Here is a 15,457-nt window from a genome sequence, read left to right as displayed (position 1 = left end):
GTATGCGTGCTTGTTGGGGGCCGCGATGGGAGTACTGGAAGAGAGTGAATATAAAGATAAAGTGGGCTGGACACATCTCAAAGGCTTGACGTCACCGGGCCGAGCGGCGCCGAGGTGTGGCAACCGCCCGCCCTTCCTCGAGCATACAATCCTCTTGGCACTCATGCACCGAACTAAACACCGTATGCTGAACCATCTGCATCGACTACCCTATGCATGGGACCTCTCAGGAGCGCAAACGACGCCTGAACGAAGACGGCGAAACGCGCAAAGTAACTTACATCCAAGTTCTTGATCGTATAACGGTTAGTATGCTCGCTTGTCACGTGACCACGTCTCGCGGGAGATCGGAGTTCGATTCTCCGTCAGGAAGCTTCTATAGGTCTCTGGCTATCAGCTAGATATCTCTTTTGCATCGCTAGATGACCTGGTGACCTTTTGGGAGCCAAACGGAGAAAGAAGAGACGAGAAGAGGAGGGTTGACTAGTTCAAAGCCTTTTTGAGGAAATTTTATTGTATTTTCCCGACATTTTGACTTGCTCGGCACACGCAGGTATGGTACCCACTCTGTGTGCTGAGGTGAGGTGTCTGCGGCTGTCACTGTGAGCGACAGACAGCACGTACAGCACATGAACATTGGCCAGAGGGGCATATCGGGAGAATAACTTCTGTGCCACGCGTATGGTGGGTTAAGTGTATGACCCATCATAGCAGACATCTTGATATTGCTGTGCATCAGTAGGAGCCACGCCTGCATCTCCTGGATCACGGCCGTATGGTCACCGCCAGTTTGCGGGGATCATGGCAACTTGTACGGCAGTGGTAGAGAGAGGTTGGAAGGCGGTGGTGTGCGTTTTGTAACAGGGCGCTAACCTGCCACTTGGGGAGGCAAGGCGAGCCAGTCGACGCTGTCAGAGGTGCGTTGGCCGCCACCTACATGACGCATGGGAGAGATGAGGTAGGCCACAGACCCAACTAGAGCGCGAGAGGGCCCCTGCACGTTGCAGCAAGTGCTCACGAATGTTGCAGCTTTGTCGGCGCAACCCAGGAGACGACGGGGGAACGTGCTTGCTCCGTTACGTGACCTGGGTTGGAGCACCTCGTCAGGCCAGGACGGCGTACAGACTGGCCTGCAGTAAAGTGCTGCTGTACAGTACGCTGTCGTGACAGCATCTGGGCGCGCGGTGTCATTGGAGGAGGACGAGAATTCAAGTCGCGCATTAGTTCCTAACCCTGGTCCTACTCAATTTGCATACCAATAGGCCCATGTCTCAAATTCTGTACCGGCTAACCGCAGACGCCGGCTGTGAAACGCACCGCCATATGCAAGCAAATGCTGTACTGTACCGCAGCACGTAGCAAGCTTGGATAATCTGAACATGTCCATTGCCGTTCGGTGCTGGACAGTCAAGAGTCGGTTTCATGTTCGAATGGTCTGGATCTGATACAATTCAAATATCCGCCGACTCGTCTGACCCTCAGAGCCAGGCAAAGGCGCTCTGCTTCCCCTGTACCAGTGGCCAGTGGGCGCCGTAGCGTCGTTCCACGTCTGCAGGCCGCAGGGTCGCAGAAAGCACCATGGTCTTCCACCAGCCGTTGATGGTCGGGAAACCGTCGTTCAGACCGATTGCTCCGCCTAACAGACAATGCTCCACGATCCACGAGAACTTGGATGCAAGGCTGGTCGATCTTGTGCCAGAAACCCGGCAACCTCCCCAGCCGCATGCGCAGCCAGGTCTCACAACCCGCACTCGTTTCCTGGGCAGTCGAGCGGGGGCCGTTGTAAAAATCAGAGCCGGAGCGTGACAGAGTGGCCAGGGCGTGTGGCGCATACAGTGTCGGGGCTTTGCCCTGTGGTGCCTGGCGGGCCTCGTTCAATCGACACATGATGGCGTTTGTACGAGCATGGAATGTGTCGTGTGCGGTTGCTCCATGCTCTCGTCGTTGTGTGTAGAGATCACACGAGCACTGGGTACTGCACATGCATGCGTGCCATCTGGCAACACAGAGCACGCCGATAAACGACAGAGCACGGGACAGCGCTGCTCGCTGTCTGCTGTGCCCCCCCCCGTATTCCCCGTCCCCGTCGTGCTGGTCGCGTCTTTTTCAACCCTGCGTACGTGCATCCAATCCCGATGGTGTGTGCCAAGACCCGTAGCGAACTATTTGAGACGCACCATTCCCCCCTCTCCCCTGTCCGAACAAGACGGCTGCGAACAAGACAGCACATGCAGCACACAAACGGTAGAACGGAAAACCGTGTCTCGGACGCGCGGCTGCGCAAGTGCCAGCACCGCAGTGCCGATCACTACCACACTCACACTCCACCCTGTTACCCGCGCGCGCGCAGTGAGAGAGATCGACGATCTACAATCCGCAGCTTTACTCAATTGACGCGTCGTCCGACGTCGTCGCACGTCCGCATGCACGCCGTATGCGAGGACGACAGTAGACATTGGGTTGCTGCATGGGTATACGGCCCCCGACGGCAGACCCGCCCTCGACGGACTGACCATTTGCGCACCGCATCAAGGATCGCGTGCTGGCCACCAGAGTCGATCAGTCGACCGCCCCGACGCGCCCGACAACGCCATGCCACGCGCCAACGCGCGCCAACGCGCGCCAAATGGCCAAATCCCAAAACCCGGCCGACCGTTTCCTGCCGATCGTCACGTAGGACGCTCTCTCTAGATCTCTCTCAAAGGATCAAAGGCCGCGCCTGCCCGCATTACACGTCAGTCTGTCGTAGGACGATGCAGACGAAGAGGACGACGACGACGACGACGACGAGCTCTGCCTGAAAGCCATATGGGCCCTGGTCCAGACCGCATTCCCAAGTTGCCCGTGAGAGCGAGCACATCCCGCAAGCCCGAGCAAGGGGCTTCTGTACTTCTGTAAGCGCCACGGGCCACGGGGGGCGGCGCTTTCTGTCACACTATGGGAAGGGAGAGGGAGGGGGCGATGGCATCGGCAGTGGGGGAACACGTCTTGTTGTGCTGGGGCATTGGCATGTACATGCATGGACGCACTGAGATAGCTTGCACAGGCAGCTTTGTGAAGCAGTCGTCGTGCTACCGACGATGGTCTGTGCCGAGCTAGCGAAGACCCGTCAACCGTGCTGCGACGAACGGTGCGCGGTGTAGCAGCCGCCCGCCTGCCGCCACTGACGGGCGCCAAGAAATCTGGGGCAAACGGATGGGACCGTGGTGGCGGCACCAGGGGCTTTTGCTCGTCGTCGGCGTGTCGTGTCTGGGTGTGTCTGCAACGGAACGTGCTGGCAGCTCTTATGGACAGCCTGTGTCACGCTGTGCGCGCAGATGCGAATGACGGAGGGGGCTCTCGTGCATCACCCGCACGGTTCCCCCCCTCCCCTTCCCAGCAAAGACGTAGGCGGCTTGACGGGCGGCCGAGCGTGCACAAGGCGGTGGGGTGAGGGAAGAAGCCGTCGACCCGGGGCAGTACTAATACCTCGACCTGTCCACGTCACATCCTTCTTTCCCACAACCACACCCACCTTCCTCTCCATCACTCTCAACCTTTCCCCTCTCCCCCCCGCCCACCTCAACACACACACCACCACCATGGGTCTCTTCAACCACGACAACGGCGAGCAGCAGCTCTCGAACAACATGCAGCAGCTCAACGTCAACGAGCAGCAGTCGCGCGACCAGCAGGGCGAGGGCTGGTCCAACGGCAAGAAGGCCGCCGTCGCTGGCGGTGCCCTCGCCGGTATCGCCGCCCTCGGTGTCGGCGCCTACGAGCTCAAGAAGCACCACGACGAGAAGGAGCAGCAGCAGGGCCAGGAGAACCAGCCCCCTTCGTACAACAACAACAACAACCAGCAGACCTTCAACTCTGACGGTGAGTGCCTTTGACGTGGACCTTCCTTCCTTCCGTTCTTCATCCATCCCCAATGAGCTCGAGCTGACCCACATAAGAGAAGAAGGAGGACGGCGAGGGCTGGTCCAAGGGCAAGATCGCCGGTGTTGCCGCCGCCGGTGTTGCTGGTGTCGCCGCCATCGGTGTCGGCGCCTACGAGCTCAAGAAGCACCACGACGAGAAGGAGGCCCAGGAGCAGTCGGGCAACTACAACCAGAACAACAACAACAACAACTCGCAGGAGAGCGAGGGCTGGTCCAAGGGCAAGATTGCCGGCGTCGCCGCCGGTGTCGCTGCCACTGGTGCCGCCATTGCCGGTGGTGCCGCCTACGTCCACCACGAGAAGGAGGAGAAGAAGGAGGAGGAGGAGAAGGCCCAGCAGCAGCAGCAGGAGCAGCAGAACCAGCAGAACCAGCAGCAGCAGAACCAGTTCAACTCGAACAACGACTCGAACAACAACAACCAGTCGCGTGACCAGTCGTCCAACTCGAACAAGTCGTCCGAGGAGAAGCAGCGCGACCTCGACGAGGCCCAGCGCAAGCTCGACGAGGAGCAGTCGCAGCTGGACAACGACTGGAAGACCAAGACCTCGGACGACGAGCAGCGCCAGCTCGATGAGCGCCAGAAGGAGAAGGACGCCCGCCAGCGCAAGCAGGACGAGGCCCAGAAGGCCCTCGACCGCGAGTCCTAAGCAGACCGACCACGCGCTGAAAAGCAGTGACCCTGCGAAAGCAGTGAGTAGACGTCTTCTTCGTGTGTCCGTCCCCCTTGCTGACCCCATTAGAAACGCATGAGATATGACCGTCACGAGAGCATGGAGAGATGCAAGCAGAAGTAGTAAACCGTACACGATTGGCATGTTATTAGTATGAGGCGCAACGTGGCCCGGTAGTGGGTGAGCAAGTGAGCTAGCTCCTGGGGCCACTGGCCTTGTTCGCACTGACAGCTACTTACCAGTGTCCCAGGACTGGGTGTTCTCACGGGAGTACTCACAGTAACCTTGAATACAGCTCCCAGGTGGTAAGATAAGAGGCAACGAGGGATGATGGACACCGTAGGTGTGCGGTACTCGTGCCGGCTGTCCAAGACCACTCCGGCGCTAAGCTTTCTCCTACCCAGCACGACGCACCGTGTCTCGGCCGACGTCATTCCCCGGCCCATATCCATATCGCTATCTTCCCCATGGGAGGCCACGTGCAAGCGCAGCAAGGCTGCAAGGCTGAAGGCTCCTAAACACCGCGATCCCCGCACGGAATTCACTTGGGATGCCGGCCACGCAAATGATGACGAGGTTGCCGAAGTCGACGCACCTCGCCACAGGCCACAAGCTTGTCACCGCGTCGGAAAAGCGGGACAAGGGACCAGGCCGACGAGCCGATGCCACCCACTCACCACCCGCTAGCTAGCCAGCCGAATCCGGTGGGTTCTCCAGTTGAGGCGCGGGCCTCTATTCCATGGTCCCGAGGCCGGGTGTATGCTGGAGCCACGACCTGAGGATCGTCCCGGCGCGGTTCAATGTCGGTGGACACTGCAGGCAGGAGAGACGAACTAGACCGCACCTCACCGCTTGCAGCCGCAGCCTCGTATGGGTGGGGTTTCGGGACGGCACAATATCGCTGAACCATCGACGGAGAGATGTCCCGCTAAACCTCCTTCATCCCGGACTTGACCAGTTCAGGAGCGAAGGAGCGGTCCGTCGGTCTGTTGTCGCGGAGCAAAAGTACAGGTCAATGGCCGCTTAGGAGATACCTTCGGCAATTAGCGGTGTGTGTGATAATGAATGAATGGACCGAGACCTCACTAGCTCGCTCCACACACTGCTTGCTCGTCGCGCTCCACTGCAGCCGCGGACGCCTTCGCGCCGATGATACTTCCAGCTGGCCGTTACGGAACGATCTGTGCTCGCCCCGTGATCCCGTGACCGCTTTGGTCCGGGATGGAGCTTGCTTCTGGCCGAGACGAGGAGTTGCACAGTTGATCAGATGCTGCGACGCGCAGATCGCTCCGGCCCGGGGTTTCGGAGTGACTGTGCTGCACAGTTCCCGGTCCTCGCAGTATCATTGCACCGTACACCAGTTTAGTAGTTCAGAAGCACTGCAGTTCAGCCCCTGTGACGCAGGTTGCGGCGTGCAGCCCGACGCGCTAGCTGTCGCGGACGATTAGATATGCCCAAAAGAGACCACAAAGTGGAGTTGCCGAGATCGTGCCTGTTTCTAGATCACAAGGCCACTAGGCCAAAACACGCCGCCGCCGACAATCTGCCGACATGACCATCACAAACGTCCCGCCTTGCTTCCAACGGTCTTCTCTGCCAGTCGCTTCCCGGATGCATCCCACCTGTTCCAGGGCCTAAAAAAAGTAGATGTGGACGAGTTAGGAATCGAACCAAAGACCTTGTCAAGTAGATAGATGCTAGTGCTAATGACACGCTCTACCAACTGAGCTACACGCCCGTTGATGTCCACTTTCTTTGAAGCAGCAGAAGCTTTCGATGGCCCTAAGTCGCCTTGGAGGCCTTCCTGAGAGCTGTTGCTGGGTGTGCGTGAGCGCAAGATACTACCAATGTAGGCCCAGCACAAGGATATCCACCAGAAGTCCCCTGGCACGGTGGATACGGTCCCGCATGCACCTTCCTCCTCTCGCGCAAGTGGAGAACGAAAATAATTTCACCGAGTGGCACAATTTTTGCTCCCGTGCCAATACTCAAATTCAGCGAAAAGGACCGCTGATCCCGCCACAAACGGTACAAATCCTCCGCTCCCTCCGGTCAAACTTGCTCAGCTGCAAAGAGCAACCCTCCATGCACGTCTCTGGAACGCGCAGGAGGATGGCAAAAGAGATACTCTCGCTACCCTGATTCGAACAGGGGACCTACGGATTACTCTTCCTATCGGAAGGGAGGTAGAACATTACAGTCCGGCGCAATACCACTATGCTATAGCGAGGAGATGTTGGTTACTTTTCGGCGCCCGTCCCGACGCGTTGCGCCCTGCAACCTTTAGAAAAGGAAGGAACCCCGAGCATGCACCGCACCGCACTGCACTGCAACGCAGGCGGAGGAGCGGACGGCGACGTTGGCGAGCTCAGGATCGGATTCTCCCCCTCCCCGCCCAAAACCCGAAGGCCCCTTTACGCGCGACTGTCTGCCGTCGGGGACGACGCAACGGCCGTGGCGCCGCCGCGGATACCCCGAACTCATTGTAGTACCCATGGCGGCCGTGACAATTGTACAATTACCTGTACTGAACGGCCGTATACGTTTAACAGCCACCAGTTCTAAACGGCCGTATACAGCTTTTATTGTTCTCGATAGGCAGTTGCCTTTCCGTGATTCGCCTCAAGTCGCCGGCTTGCGAGCGAGTCCGTTCGGCAAGGAGAACGCGGCAACAGTTCCTGTAGTGCTCCATGCATGGCCTGGATATCGGCCGCGGGAAGAAGATGGAACGTTGGATAGAGGCCAAGGACGTGTGGTCCGCCACCTCCCCGAATCGGAGGCTTCTCGTCGGCCGCAGAGCGCAGCTGGACAATGTCGATTGTGCATGAGTCTCGTCCCGCCGCGCATAGAGCGGCAGCCACAGCGTATGTGGTGTGTCCTCTACGTGCGCGACACGTCCCGCCACGCTCGTGTTCGGGACACTGGTTCGGGAGGTCCCACCCGGTCAGCAATGACAGTCAGTCGCAGGCGCAAAGCATCCTGTGCCTCTCCTGCGTTCGGGCGGTGGCACTGCACAAGCTGTCCTTGGCAGTGGCCATTGCCAGGCGAGGTGGTCGTGCTCGAGCCACATCCGCAAGTGTAAGCGCAGTGTGCGCCGCGGCAACGCCGTATCTTTCATCTTTCGGGCAGCCCAACCCGGCTGGCTGACCGCTGTCGCGAAGGTTATTCGTGCCCACCTGCCTATGCCTTTCGGCCGCTGCAATGCAGGCACTGGTATTCGCAGACACCACAGTCGGGCTCGACTGTCCAGTTCGGTAACCTCGGCATGGCCGGCAAGATGGGAGATGGGACGCGTTGGTGTCCTAGCGCGACGACGTGGCGCGCCGAGACGCGACGCGACGTCTTGGGTTTTCGGGTCGCCCAACCCGGCTGACAATTACACCAACACCCATTCGCCTACAGGGTGTACATCTTCGGCCGGTGCAAATAGCGAGAACGTAATTGGACAGCAGCTTCGGGTTGGAATGCTCCTATGCATGTCGGCGAGGCCCGCCGTTCTCTCCCCTGTACAGTTCTGAACACTGCACAGACGTGGCCGCCGTCGATGACCTTTCGGACGATGCAGCCCGACCTGACAATTAAGGCCTTCTCGATTCGTCCCCGGGGTCTGCTTTTTCGGCCGGCCCAATGCAACGTCTCCTGTTCGCCCTACAAACATGCGAGGATGACGTGTCGCTCGGCACCATTGCCCTGCGTATTTCCTGACCGGAAATCGGCGAGACATGCGTGGACGATCCTGCCCGAGACCGGAGAGAACGGAGAGAATATGCTGAACCTTTTCTGGACTGGCCCTGGTGATAGCCCTGATCGGCATGATAAGGGCGGATCTATGCAAACACATACGGAGTGTATATGACTCTATAGTGGGCTGTCGTGCGAAAGCAGGTGCATACACCAGTGGTGCTGGGTCCTACATAGTGCTTGGAATAGAAGGACGGGTGGGACCAAACGGCGCTGAACGGGCTGTTTAGGCGGCCGTCGTAAACCACCAATACTCCCCCAGGAAGAACTGCGGATGCGGCAGGGCTCGCAACCAGCAAACAAAAGGATTGACCAAACGTGCCGGCGGCAACGAGCCGCGTCAGCATCTCCCAACGCAGCGTCATTGGTGCACCCCAGGGGCCGACATCTGCAGCCTCATTTTAGCATTGAACTGGACGACCCCGGCCGCAACCGACACCCATGCCATCGCCACGCCACGGCATGGCGTGAAATAGATCCAGCTTGATTGGACCGTTGACCCACCCTCTCCGGCCGAAGATATATTGAAACAACTTGCCGATTTTGATTAATCTGTCCTGGCCGTCCTGAGCTCAGATCGTGTCCGCCGCCTTGCGCGCGACGATGAAACCCTTGGGCGTCTCGGTCTTGCTGTTTTTTTTTGGGCATTGCTGGCCGGCCGAAGGGTGTTGTAGCGATTATAGCGAAAATGACTGCGGAAAGTGGGCATAATGTGATTATATGATTATCAAGCCCTGAGTTTGATCATCTGGAGCGTAGGAGGCTGGTTTCGACCCACCACTGGCCACCGGGCAGGGTCATGTCGACCGAGCCCACCATTGCGTTTCTACGCAGGGAGCAATGAAGGCAGTGCGAATACAGTGTTCCTTGTGCTTGGCCAAACGCGTGTAGCGCCTACTTGTGCGGCCGACAACGCGCTCGGAGCGGCTGGTGCAGCTTGGCATGTCAAAGACGCTCAGCTTTCGGCCGCACCGCAGAGCGACATCATCTACATACAGTACCACTCTTACGCGTGGTTGCGAGAAGCGATGCACCGCGTTAAACGCGTAGTAATACCTCGGAGGTTATTGGCCAGCGACGCCGGCCGACAGAGATCCAAGACGGGAGTCTATTCTATTATGGACCTGCCACTGCCGATCGAGCCTGAACTGAACACCCAAAATGGTGCCCCCCGTATTGGAGAGAGATGTGGTGCCGCCCGTAGACGCGGTTCGCGCCGTCGCGCCCAGTCGAGTGCGCATCCGCAGTGCCTCGTCGGGCCCGGTCAACGACGACGCTGTGAAATAGCACGGCGGCAATTGGATAACATGAACGACGGCCGACACAAGACTTGTCATCAACGCAATGTAGCGAAGCTAGCGAACGGCCATCGGATATCTTGGCTGAAACAGCAGCCCGTGATGACCTTCACGTGTACGCCAATTGGCCAGGACGCACATGAGGGGAGACCGGGGGTACCATGAAGGAACGCGAATCCGGCCGGACAAAGCACGCAGATGGTAACTGTGCAACGCCAGAACGCGCGGCGCGCGCTCGGCGCGCACCATCGGGCTCACCCCACAGTCTAGTGACATCATCAGCACCCCAACAAAGCCCAACACGACGCATCTGTTCCGACAGACAACGCTCTTGTCTCGAAAGTAGCCTGCTTGATTGGTGGACTGTTTCGGTCGAAAAACATAGGTGGTTTCTCTGAAGCGTTGTTGATGTCGATGGAGAGACATGGTCCGCACGTGTTGGTGATGGATGGTTGTGGAGATCTGACGCGGGATCTCCGCACCTGGACGGAGCTGAGCTTCACCTGCTGCTGATAATACGTGACTTATGGTTAGCCCTTGAGAGAGACTGTTGTATATTTATGACGAATCTCAGTCAGATGCTGACAATGCGTACTGCGAAAGAGTCGGCAGCCACGATTCACAACAGCCACGATTCACAACAGCAGCACCAGCAGCTGTCTTCCACAAGTCACAGGGGAGGCTGGCCTGGACGTCAACAGTTGCAATCAGCTGGTAGAACCATCCCGTGGTTGGATAGCGTAGACAATAGTCATGTCCGGCCACCCACAGAGACAAAGGCGTTGCCCGTTGCCATACGCGTAGACGAGGACCAGACGACAGTTTGCAGATGAAATGCGGACGTTCGGGTGCCGTTGTTGGAAGGCATCATAGGCGATTTAGCTCAGTTGGTTAGAGCGTGTGCTTAACACTAGGACTGGTCATCCAGTCAAGCGTTGCGCACAAGGTCGGCGGTTCGACCCCGTCAAACGTCATTTTTGGCTGCTGGTAGTCCCCCAGACCTGTCTTGGGGAAGTAAGGGTGCATGAGGCGTCGTGGAGCATGTCTTTTGCGGCCTGGTTGAGATGATTCAGGAGCAGGTTGCTCGGAACATCCATCCTAAATCGCACCCGGACGAGGTGCAGGGCCGGCACTCGTAATCGTTTCGGGTGAAGCGCGTTCTTCCTTCTTCGCCTCTTCGCGCGTGAGTACCAGGCAGTATTGACTCTCTGCTATCCAGCAGGGTGTCGTGGTGACTGCACAGCTTGGCTGCAGAGCAGAACTATGGCCGAACATCTTCTCCTCTCATTGAACAACAACATCATCGGGCGTGTAGCTCAGTTGGTAGAGCGTGTCATTAGCATCTTCTACCCTACTTGACAAGGTCTTTGGTTCGATTCCTAACTCGTCCACATCTCTTCTTTTGGCCTCTGTGCATGCATGGGCAGCCGCAGGAACTATGTTTTTACCATTGGAGACGATGGAGACGGCCTGTGGCACTGAATCGGACGTGGTGTTGAGGGCGGATTGATCGCCGGGGAAATTGGCCGATATTGGAGTTGAATTGCGATCTTCCGCACACTGATTCCACTACTGACGGTGCCCGATTACCCTCACAGACGTCTTGGATGAAAGTAGACGGCGAGGACTCTATGTACCGTTCGCCGGATTGACAGCTGCACACATTATCTCAGCCCGATCTGCTCCAGGCACATGCCGCTTCACCGTCCTAGGCACCTCTTAGTCAAGAAAAGCGGATGGATGTCTAAGTGCCACTGTTTGCTTTCCTACGACACCCTACGGCTTCTCCCTGCTGTCTACCTCTTCTTACAATAGTAGGCGTTCTGGGGCTGGTTAAAGATTTTTGGACTTGCAGTTGCAAAGAATTCTTGTTTGCAGGGCAGCGGTGCGGCTCTCATACGGTGTTGTTCTTTTTCGCAACGCTGAGGCCATTGGCCATTGGGGTCCACGTAATATGCAAAGTTCAGCCATGGCCAAACGAGATCTGCTCCGAGGTGTAGCTGTTGGTGGCACTGGCTCGACCCATGGCGTACGGCGTCTAGGCCTCGTGACTGCCTTGGCGGTGTCAGCGGAACACTCAAGTGAACGCGATGTCCGACTCACTACCCATGTCAGGAAGCTGCTTCTGATTTGTGGCATTGAATTCATACGACCACCTCTGGTTGAACCCGTGCAAGTTGGCTGGGCGGAGGAACCAGCGGCGACGTGACTGGAAGGCCAGATCAGTGAAGATTGCGGAACCCTTTTTTCCACCTGTCTAGGTGAGCCTCTCACAAAGGGATTGCGTCTTGTTAGCTACGCCGCAGAAACCACGCCTCCAAACAGGTCATCACCCGAGTTGAATAGTCTGGTTGTCTGAGCGGCACGGTAATACACATCTGCTCAGTCCCGAGCCCGGCGTCGCCGGGATAATTGTTTCCAAAGGCTTTCAAAAAGCCGTCTGGGATGGGTGCTGGGTACATCATGTCAAGACTGCATGAAAGTGGCTGGACAGTCATGTTGTCGCTCAGGGAGGCAGGATATAACTCCGTGCCCTCGTCCTCGTTACAACCAGTGACGATTGGCATACGGGCAAACGTGACATTGTCCAGCATGTGGTAGGGCGACGCGGGGATGATGTCGCCATCAATACCTGGTCCATAGGGGTAGCCAATTCAGTACGATGGTTGAGAGTTGATCAATTGCAACTGAGCGTCGAGAAGGGACGCGCCGGAGAGGTTCTTGAGACAGTGAAATGAACTGAGCTGGGCCCAGCTATTGCACCCTGCGAATTCCACTAGGGCGTCGTAGTTTTTTTTCTTTGGCCGCTGGGTCTGCACTCTTGCCACAGGGGAGGGTCGATTGGGCGCCCGACTCCATGATCGCCCCGCGAAACAGGTCTTGGGTCTCGTTGAGCATGTGGATTGCAATGGAGATTGCCCTAGCCGACTCGGAAAAGACTGTCACTTGCGAGGGGTTGCCGCCGAAGCTGGCAATATTGTCGCGTACCCACTCTAGGCCAAGGCGCTTGTCACGCAGACCCAGGTTGGAACTACCCCACTGGCCATTTAAGTTCCTGCCGACCAATCGTTCTGGGATACTCATTGACGACCAAATTTTGGTTGGAAAGGATATCCCAGTAATGAAAGCAAGCAGAGGTGGCCGAGAGAAGGCGACCAAAGAGGTGATGAGGTACCGCTACTTTGTAGAACAGCCAGCAGTGACGTTGGGGAAGCGGGCGAGTCATCACGAAACATAATATGACCAAACATCGGCATCCTACGGAAAGTAGCTTGGACAGCTGACAGCCGGTAGCAACAGATCATAACCGCCCCCAAGCCGTCCCCCTCTGTGGACGACTCAGCCCCCGCGTTTGCATGTCAATTGACGCTACCAGCCTTGACCTATAACATGTCGTTCCGGAAACAAAGACACTCACAGTAAGACGGAGGATGAATTCAGAGCTTTGGCCCAGAAGAGGCGGCCGCAGTACAGGGAAGAAGCAACAGAGCGTCGGATCAATCACCGACTTGTTGTTCGCTTTCGCTGCTGTCGTTCATCAACCAGCGCAATAGAACCTCAACCAATGTCCCGGGACGGACACGATTGCAGGACACCTGAAGGGTGGAGATCACCAATGTGTCAACGACAATAGAGGGACGGCTGTGGCCACCACCTCCCAACTCGCCCATAATATCTTTGCTTACTGATTCACCATGTGTGGTTTATATCTCAACATAAAACGGACATCAACGCAGTTTATCTTCAGATAAAAGTGTGGCCACGGGACCTAGGACCGCGAGGCTCGGACCCACAGAAGGACAAACATAACATCTTCGCTAGTATATTGGTTAGTATAACCGCCTCTCAATAGGGAGTTTCCTAATTGGAATATCGCGGTAGAGCAGGGTTCAACTCCCTGGCGGAGAATGTGTTTTTTTTTTTTTTTTTTTTTTGGTGTCCTGCAGTAGTGACAGAACCCCAGACGAAGAAGAATCTCCTTTTTCACACGCGTCAAAGTCGAGTTCCAGGAGCTGCGAGCGCCGAAGAGGGCGCGCGGGGGGGGGACAAAGGTGACTCTCGTCGAGGAGGTTGACGATGGAAAAATAGAGGTACGAGGCAGCTTCGTCACGCAGACAATGGTCCGAAAGTGGCGCCACCCGTCCCCGCCGTCCGTCACCCCTGTTTCCGATGCCACTCGACCAACTCGCCTGTTCTTAAACATCTTTACATCCCGCAAGCTCCATCGTACCCCTCTGGACACGTCCACATGCATCTGGGAGCCAAAAACGACCCCGGCCCGAATCGAACGGACAACCTTGAGGAAACATCCGAACACACAGAGGTGCTCGACACATTCCAGTTGGAATCTCACGCGCTACCATTACGCCACGGGGTCAGACATGCCATTGTTCTCCGCCTTGCGAGGATGACCCTCGTGAAAAGATGAGGTGGATTGAGGCAGTGGTTGGTGAGAAATCGATGGAAAAGGGATGATCAGCGGTGCCACCTCCGGCGGCACCTGCTCCCGCTGAAGAGGATGTGTCCGGGTGAGAGGTGTCGGGCGTGCAATGAGTCCCAGGGCCGTTGGATCAAGCAGAGAGCGCGTACGGCAATTGATAACATTGAGGGGGAAGGGTCGCCGTCATTCAGGACTCGGACTGCCAAGCTGGTCCAATTTCGGTCCGACGAAATTTGGGCACGCGGATCGGCCCGCAGATCCGCCACCCGCCAAACGCCAAACGGAGCTTTCCCAACTCGCTCCCAGTTGCACCCCTCTTTTCAAACGTCCACAGTTCTGTTTCCACATGTCCAATGCATGCAAGTAAAAGCGTTTTCCGCATCTCCTCATGCAGGAGAACAAAGCACAGGGCGGCAATGTGGCGGAGTGGTTAACGCGATTGACTCGAAATCAATTTCCTTCGGGAGCACATGTTCGAATCATGTCATTGTCGGAGAGTCCTCAGTTCCTTGAGGACGCTTGCTTTTTGGACGCTGTGGGGGGTGGGAGAAGGAGGAGTTGATATGGGGCTACTGATCGTGTAGAGATTGAGGGACGAATCCGAGGAAACCGCGGTCCATGGCCGACAGTGGCAGACACCTTCCCCTATATCAGAAGTCGAACGGTTCTTCCCTGTAAAAAGGAAGCGGTGGCTGCACCTTATGTGTTTATGGGAAACGATGGTCAGTGGATTTTCGAATCGCTGTTAGACCTACCCCCCATGCCGATCTCTCAAACATCAACATCTTCATGGCGCAGTTGGCTAGCGCGTTCCCTTCACATGAGTGTCCGGGAGAGGCCGCCGGTTCAAGCCCGGCTGAGGATATACTTTTTCTGTTCCTGTCCACTTCTGGGCACTCAGGATTGTCTCTAGGTGTTACAGACTGTTTTAAGACAGCCAGTTGTGTCCCGCGAAGAGTTGCAGACTGTTTTACGGGGGCTGTCTCAGTGAAACCGGACAATGGCATCCAATGTGGATGCAACCACTCTTCGCTTGCCTCCGAGTTGAATTTTCTTCGTCAAGCGAGAATTCCAGGCTGTTCCAATACTCTGCCGTGCGCTGCGTTAAGGGAGCATGCGCTCAAGGGCCTGAGAGGTCCACAACGCCTCTTATTCGCGCGGGAAACGTCCAGAATATCAACATTTCTTACACCGTTGGTGAAACGGTATCATGCGTCGTTGCCATGTGCAACACTCGACGCGGCAGGGGTTCGACTCCCTTACGGTGTATCTTTTGGCCTCTGGAGCGACCTGGAGATGGTTCTGGAGGTCCCAGACGTGGTTGGTGACCCCCCGCAGACGAAGGAACGTCCTGGAAGCGTTGGAGCTCGAAAGGAAGGCATC

The 15,457-nt window shown here is 56.9% G+C and overlaps 2 protein-coding genes and 10 non-coding genes across 12 annotated transcripts; 8 read left to right on the top strand and 4 right to left on the bottom strand.

Moving 5' to 3' along the window:
* The first annotated feature begins 288 nt into the window (after positions 1 to 288).
* EHS24_006517 lies at positions 289 to 373 on the top strand. The gene has a single exon. It is a non-coding gene; the product is annotated as a tRNA-Asp (tRNA).
* A 3,208-nt stretch (positions 374 to 3,581) lies between these two features.
* On the top strand, positions 3,582 to 4,570 carry EHS24_006516 (uncharacterized protein; the record flags this gene model as incomplete). The annotated part of the gene is made up of 2 exons (XM_028621949.1): positions 3,582 to 3,861; positions 3,939 to 4,570. 2 exons carry the CDS (start codon positions 3,582 to 3,584, stop codon positions 4,568 to 4,570), a joined length of 912 nt encoding a protein of 303 aa, XP_028478401.1.
* Positions 4,571 to 6,244: 1,674 nt separating this feature from the next.
* On the bottom strand, positions 6,245 to 6,332 carry EHS24_006515. Its single transcript has one exon. It is a non-coding gene; the product is annotated as a tRNA-Ala (tRNA).
* A 390-nt stretch (positions 6,333 to 6,722) lies between these two features.
* On the bottom strand, positions 6,723 to 6,824 carry EHS24_006514. Its single transcript has one exon. It is a non-coding gene; the product is annotated as a tRNA-Tyr (tRNA).
* Positions 6,825 to 10,505: 3,681 nt separating this feature from the next.
* Positions 10,506 to 10,607, top strand: EHS24_006513. The gene has a single exon. It is a non-coding gene; the product is annotated as a tRNA-Val (tRNA).
* Positions 10,608 to 10,938: 331 nt separating this feature from the next.
* On the top strand, positions 10,939 to 11,024 carry EHS24_006512. Its single transcript has one exon. It is a non-coding gene; the product is annotated as a tRNA-Ala (tRNA).
* Positions 11,025 to 11,671: 647 nt separating this feature from the next.
* On the bottom strand, positions 11,672 to 12,717 carry EHS24_006511 (uncharacterized protein; the record flags this gene model as incomplete). Its single annotated transcript, XM_028621948.1, has 4 exons — positions 11,672 to 11,688; positions 11,737 to 11,842; positions 12,000 to 12,265; positions 12,453 to 12,717. The coding sequence occupies 4 exons, from the start codon at positions 12,715 to 12,717 to the stop codon at positions 11,672 to 11,674; spliced, it is 654 nt and encodes a 217-aa protein (XP_028478400.1).
* A 728-nt stretch (positions 12,718 to 13,445) lies between these two features.
* EHS24_006510 lies at positions 13,446 to 13,542 on the top strand. The gene has a single exon. It is a non-coding gene; the product is annotated as a tRNA-Glu (tRNA).
* Positions 13,543 to 13,902: 360 nt separating this feature from the next.
* On the bottom strand, positions 13,903 to 14,011 carry EHS24_006509. The gene has a single exon. It is a non-coding gene; the product is annotated as a tRNA-Trp (tRNA).
* A 475-nt stretch (positions 14,012 to 14,486) lies between these two features.
* Positions 14,487 to 14,567, top strand: EHS24_006508. The gene has a single exon. It is a non-coding gene; the product is annotated as a tRNA-Ser (tRNA).
* Positions 14,568 to 14,857: 290 nt separating this feature from the next.
* On the top strand, positions 14,858 to 14,939 carry EHS24_006507. Its single transcript has one exon. It is a non-coding gene; the product is annotated as a tRNA-Val (tRNA).
* Positions 14,940 to 15,262: 323 nt separating this feature from the next.
* EHS24_006506 lies at positions 15,263 to 15,343 on the top strand. The gene has a single exon. It is a non-coding gene; the product is annotated as a tRNA-Gly (tRNA).
* Positions 15,344 to 15,457: the final 114 nt, after the last annotated feature.

This window comes from Apiotrichum porosum (genome assembly GCF_003942205.1).
Source record: "Apiotrichum porosum strain DSM 27194 chromosome Unknown scaffold_3, whole genome shotgun sequence".
NCBI lineage: Eukaryota > Fungi > Basidiomycota > Tremellomycetes > Trichosporonales > Trichosporonaceae > Apiotrichum > Apiotrichum porosum.
This window is presented reverse-complemented; position numbering and strand designations above follow the sequence as displayed.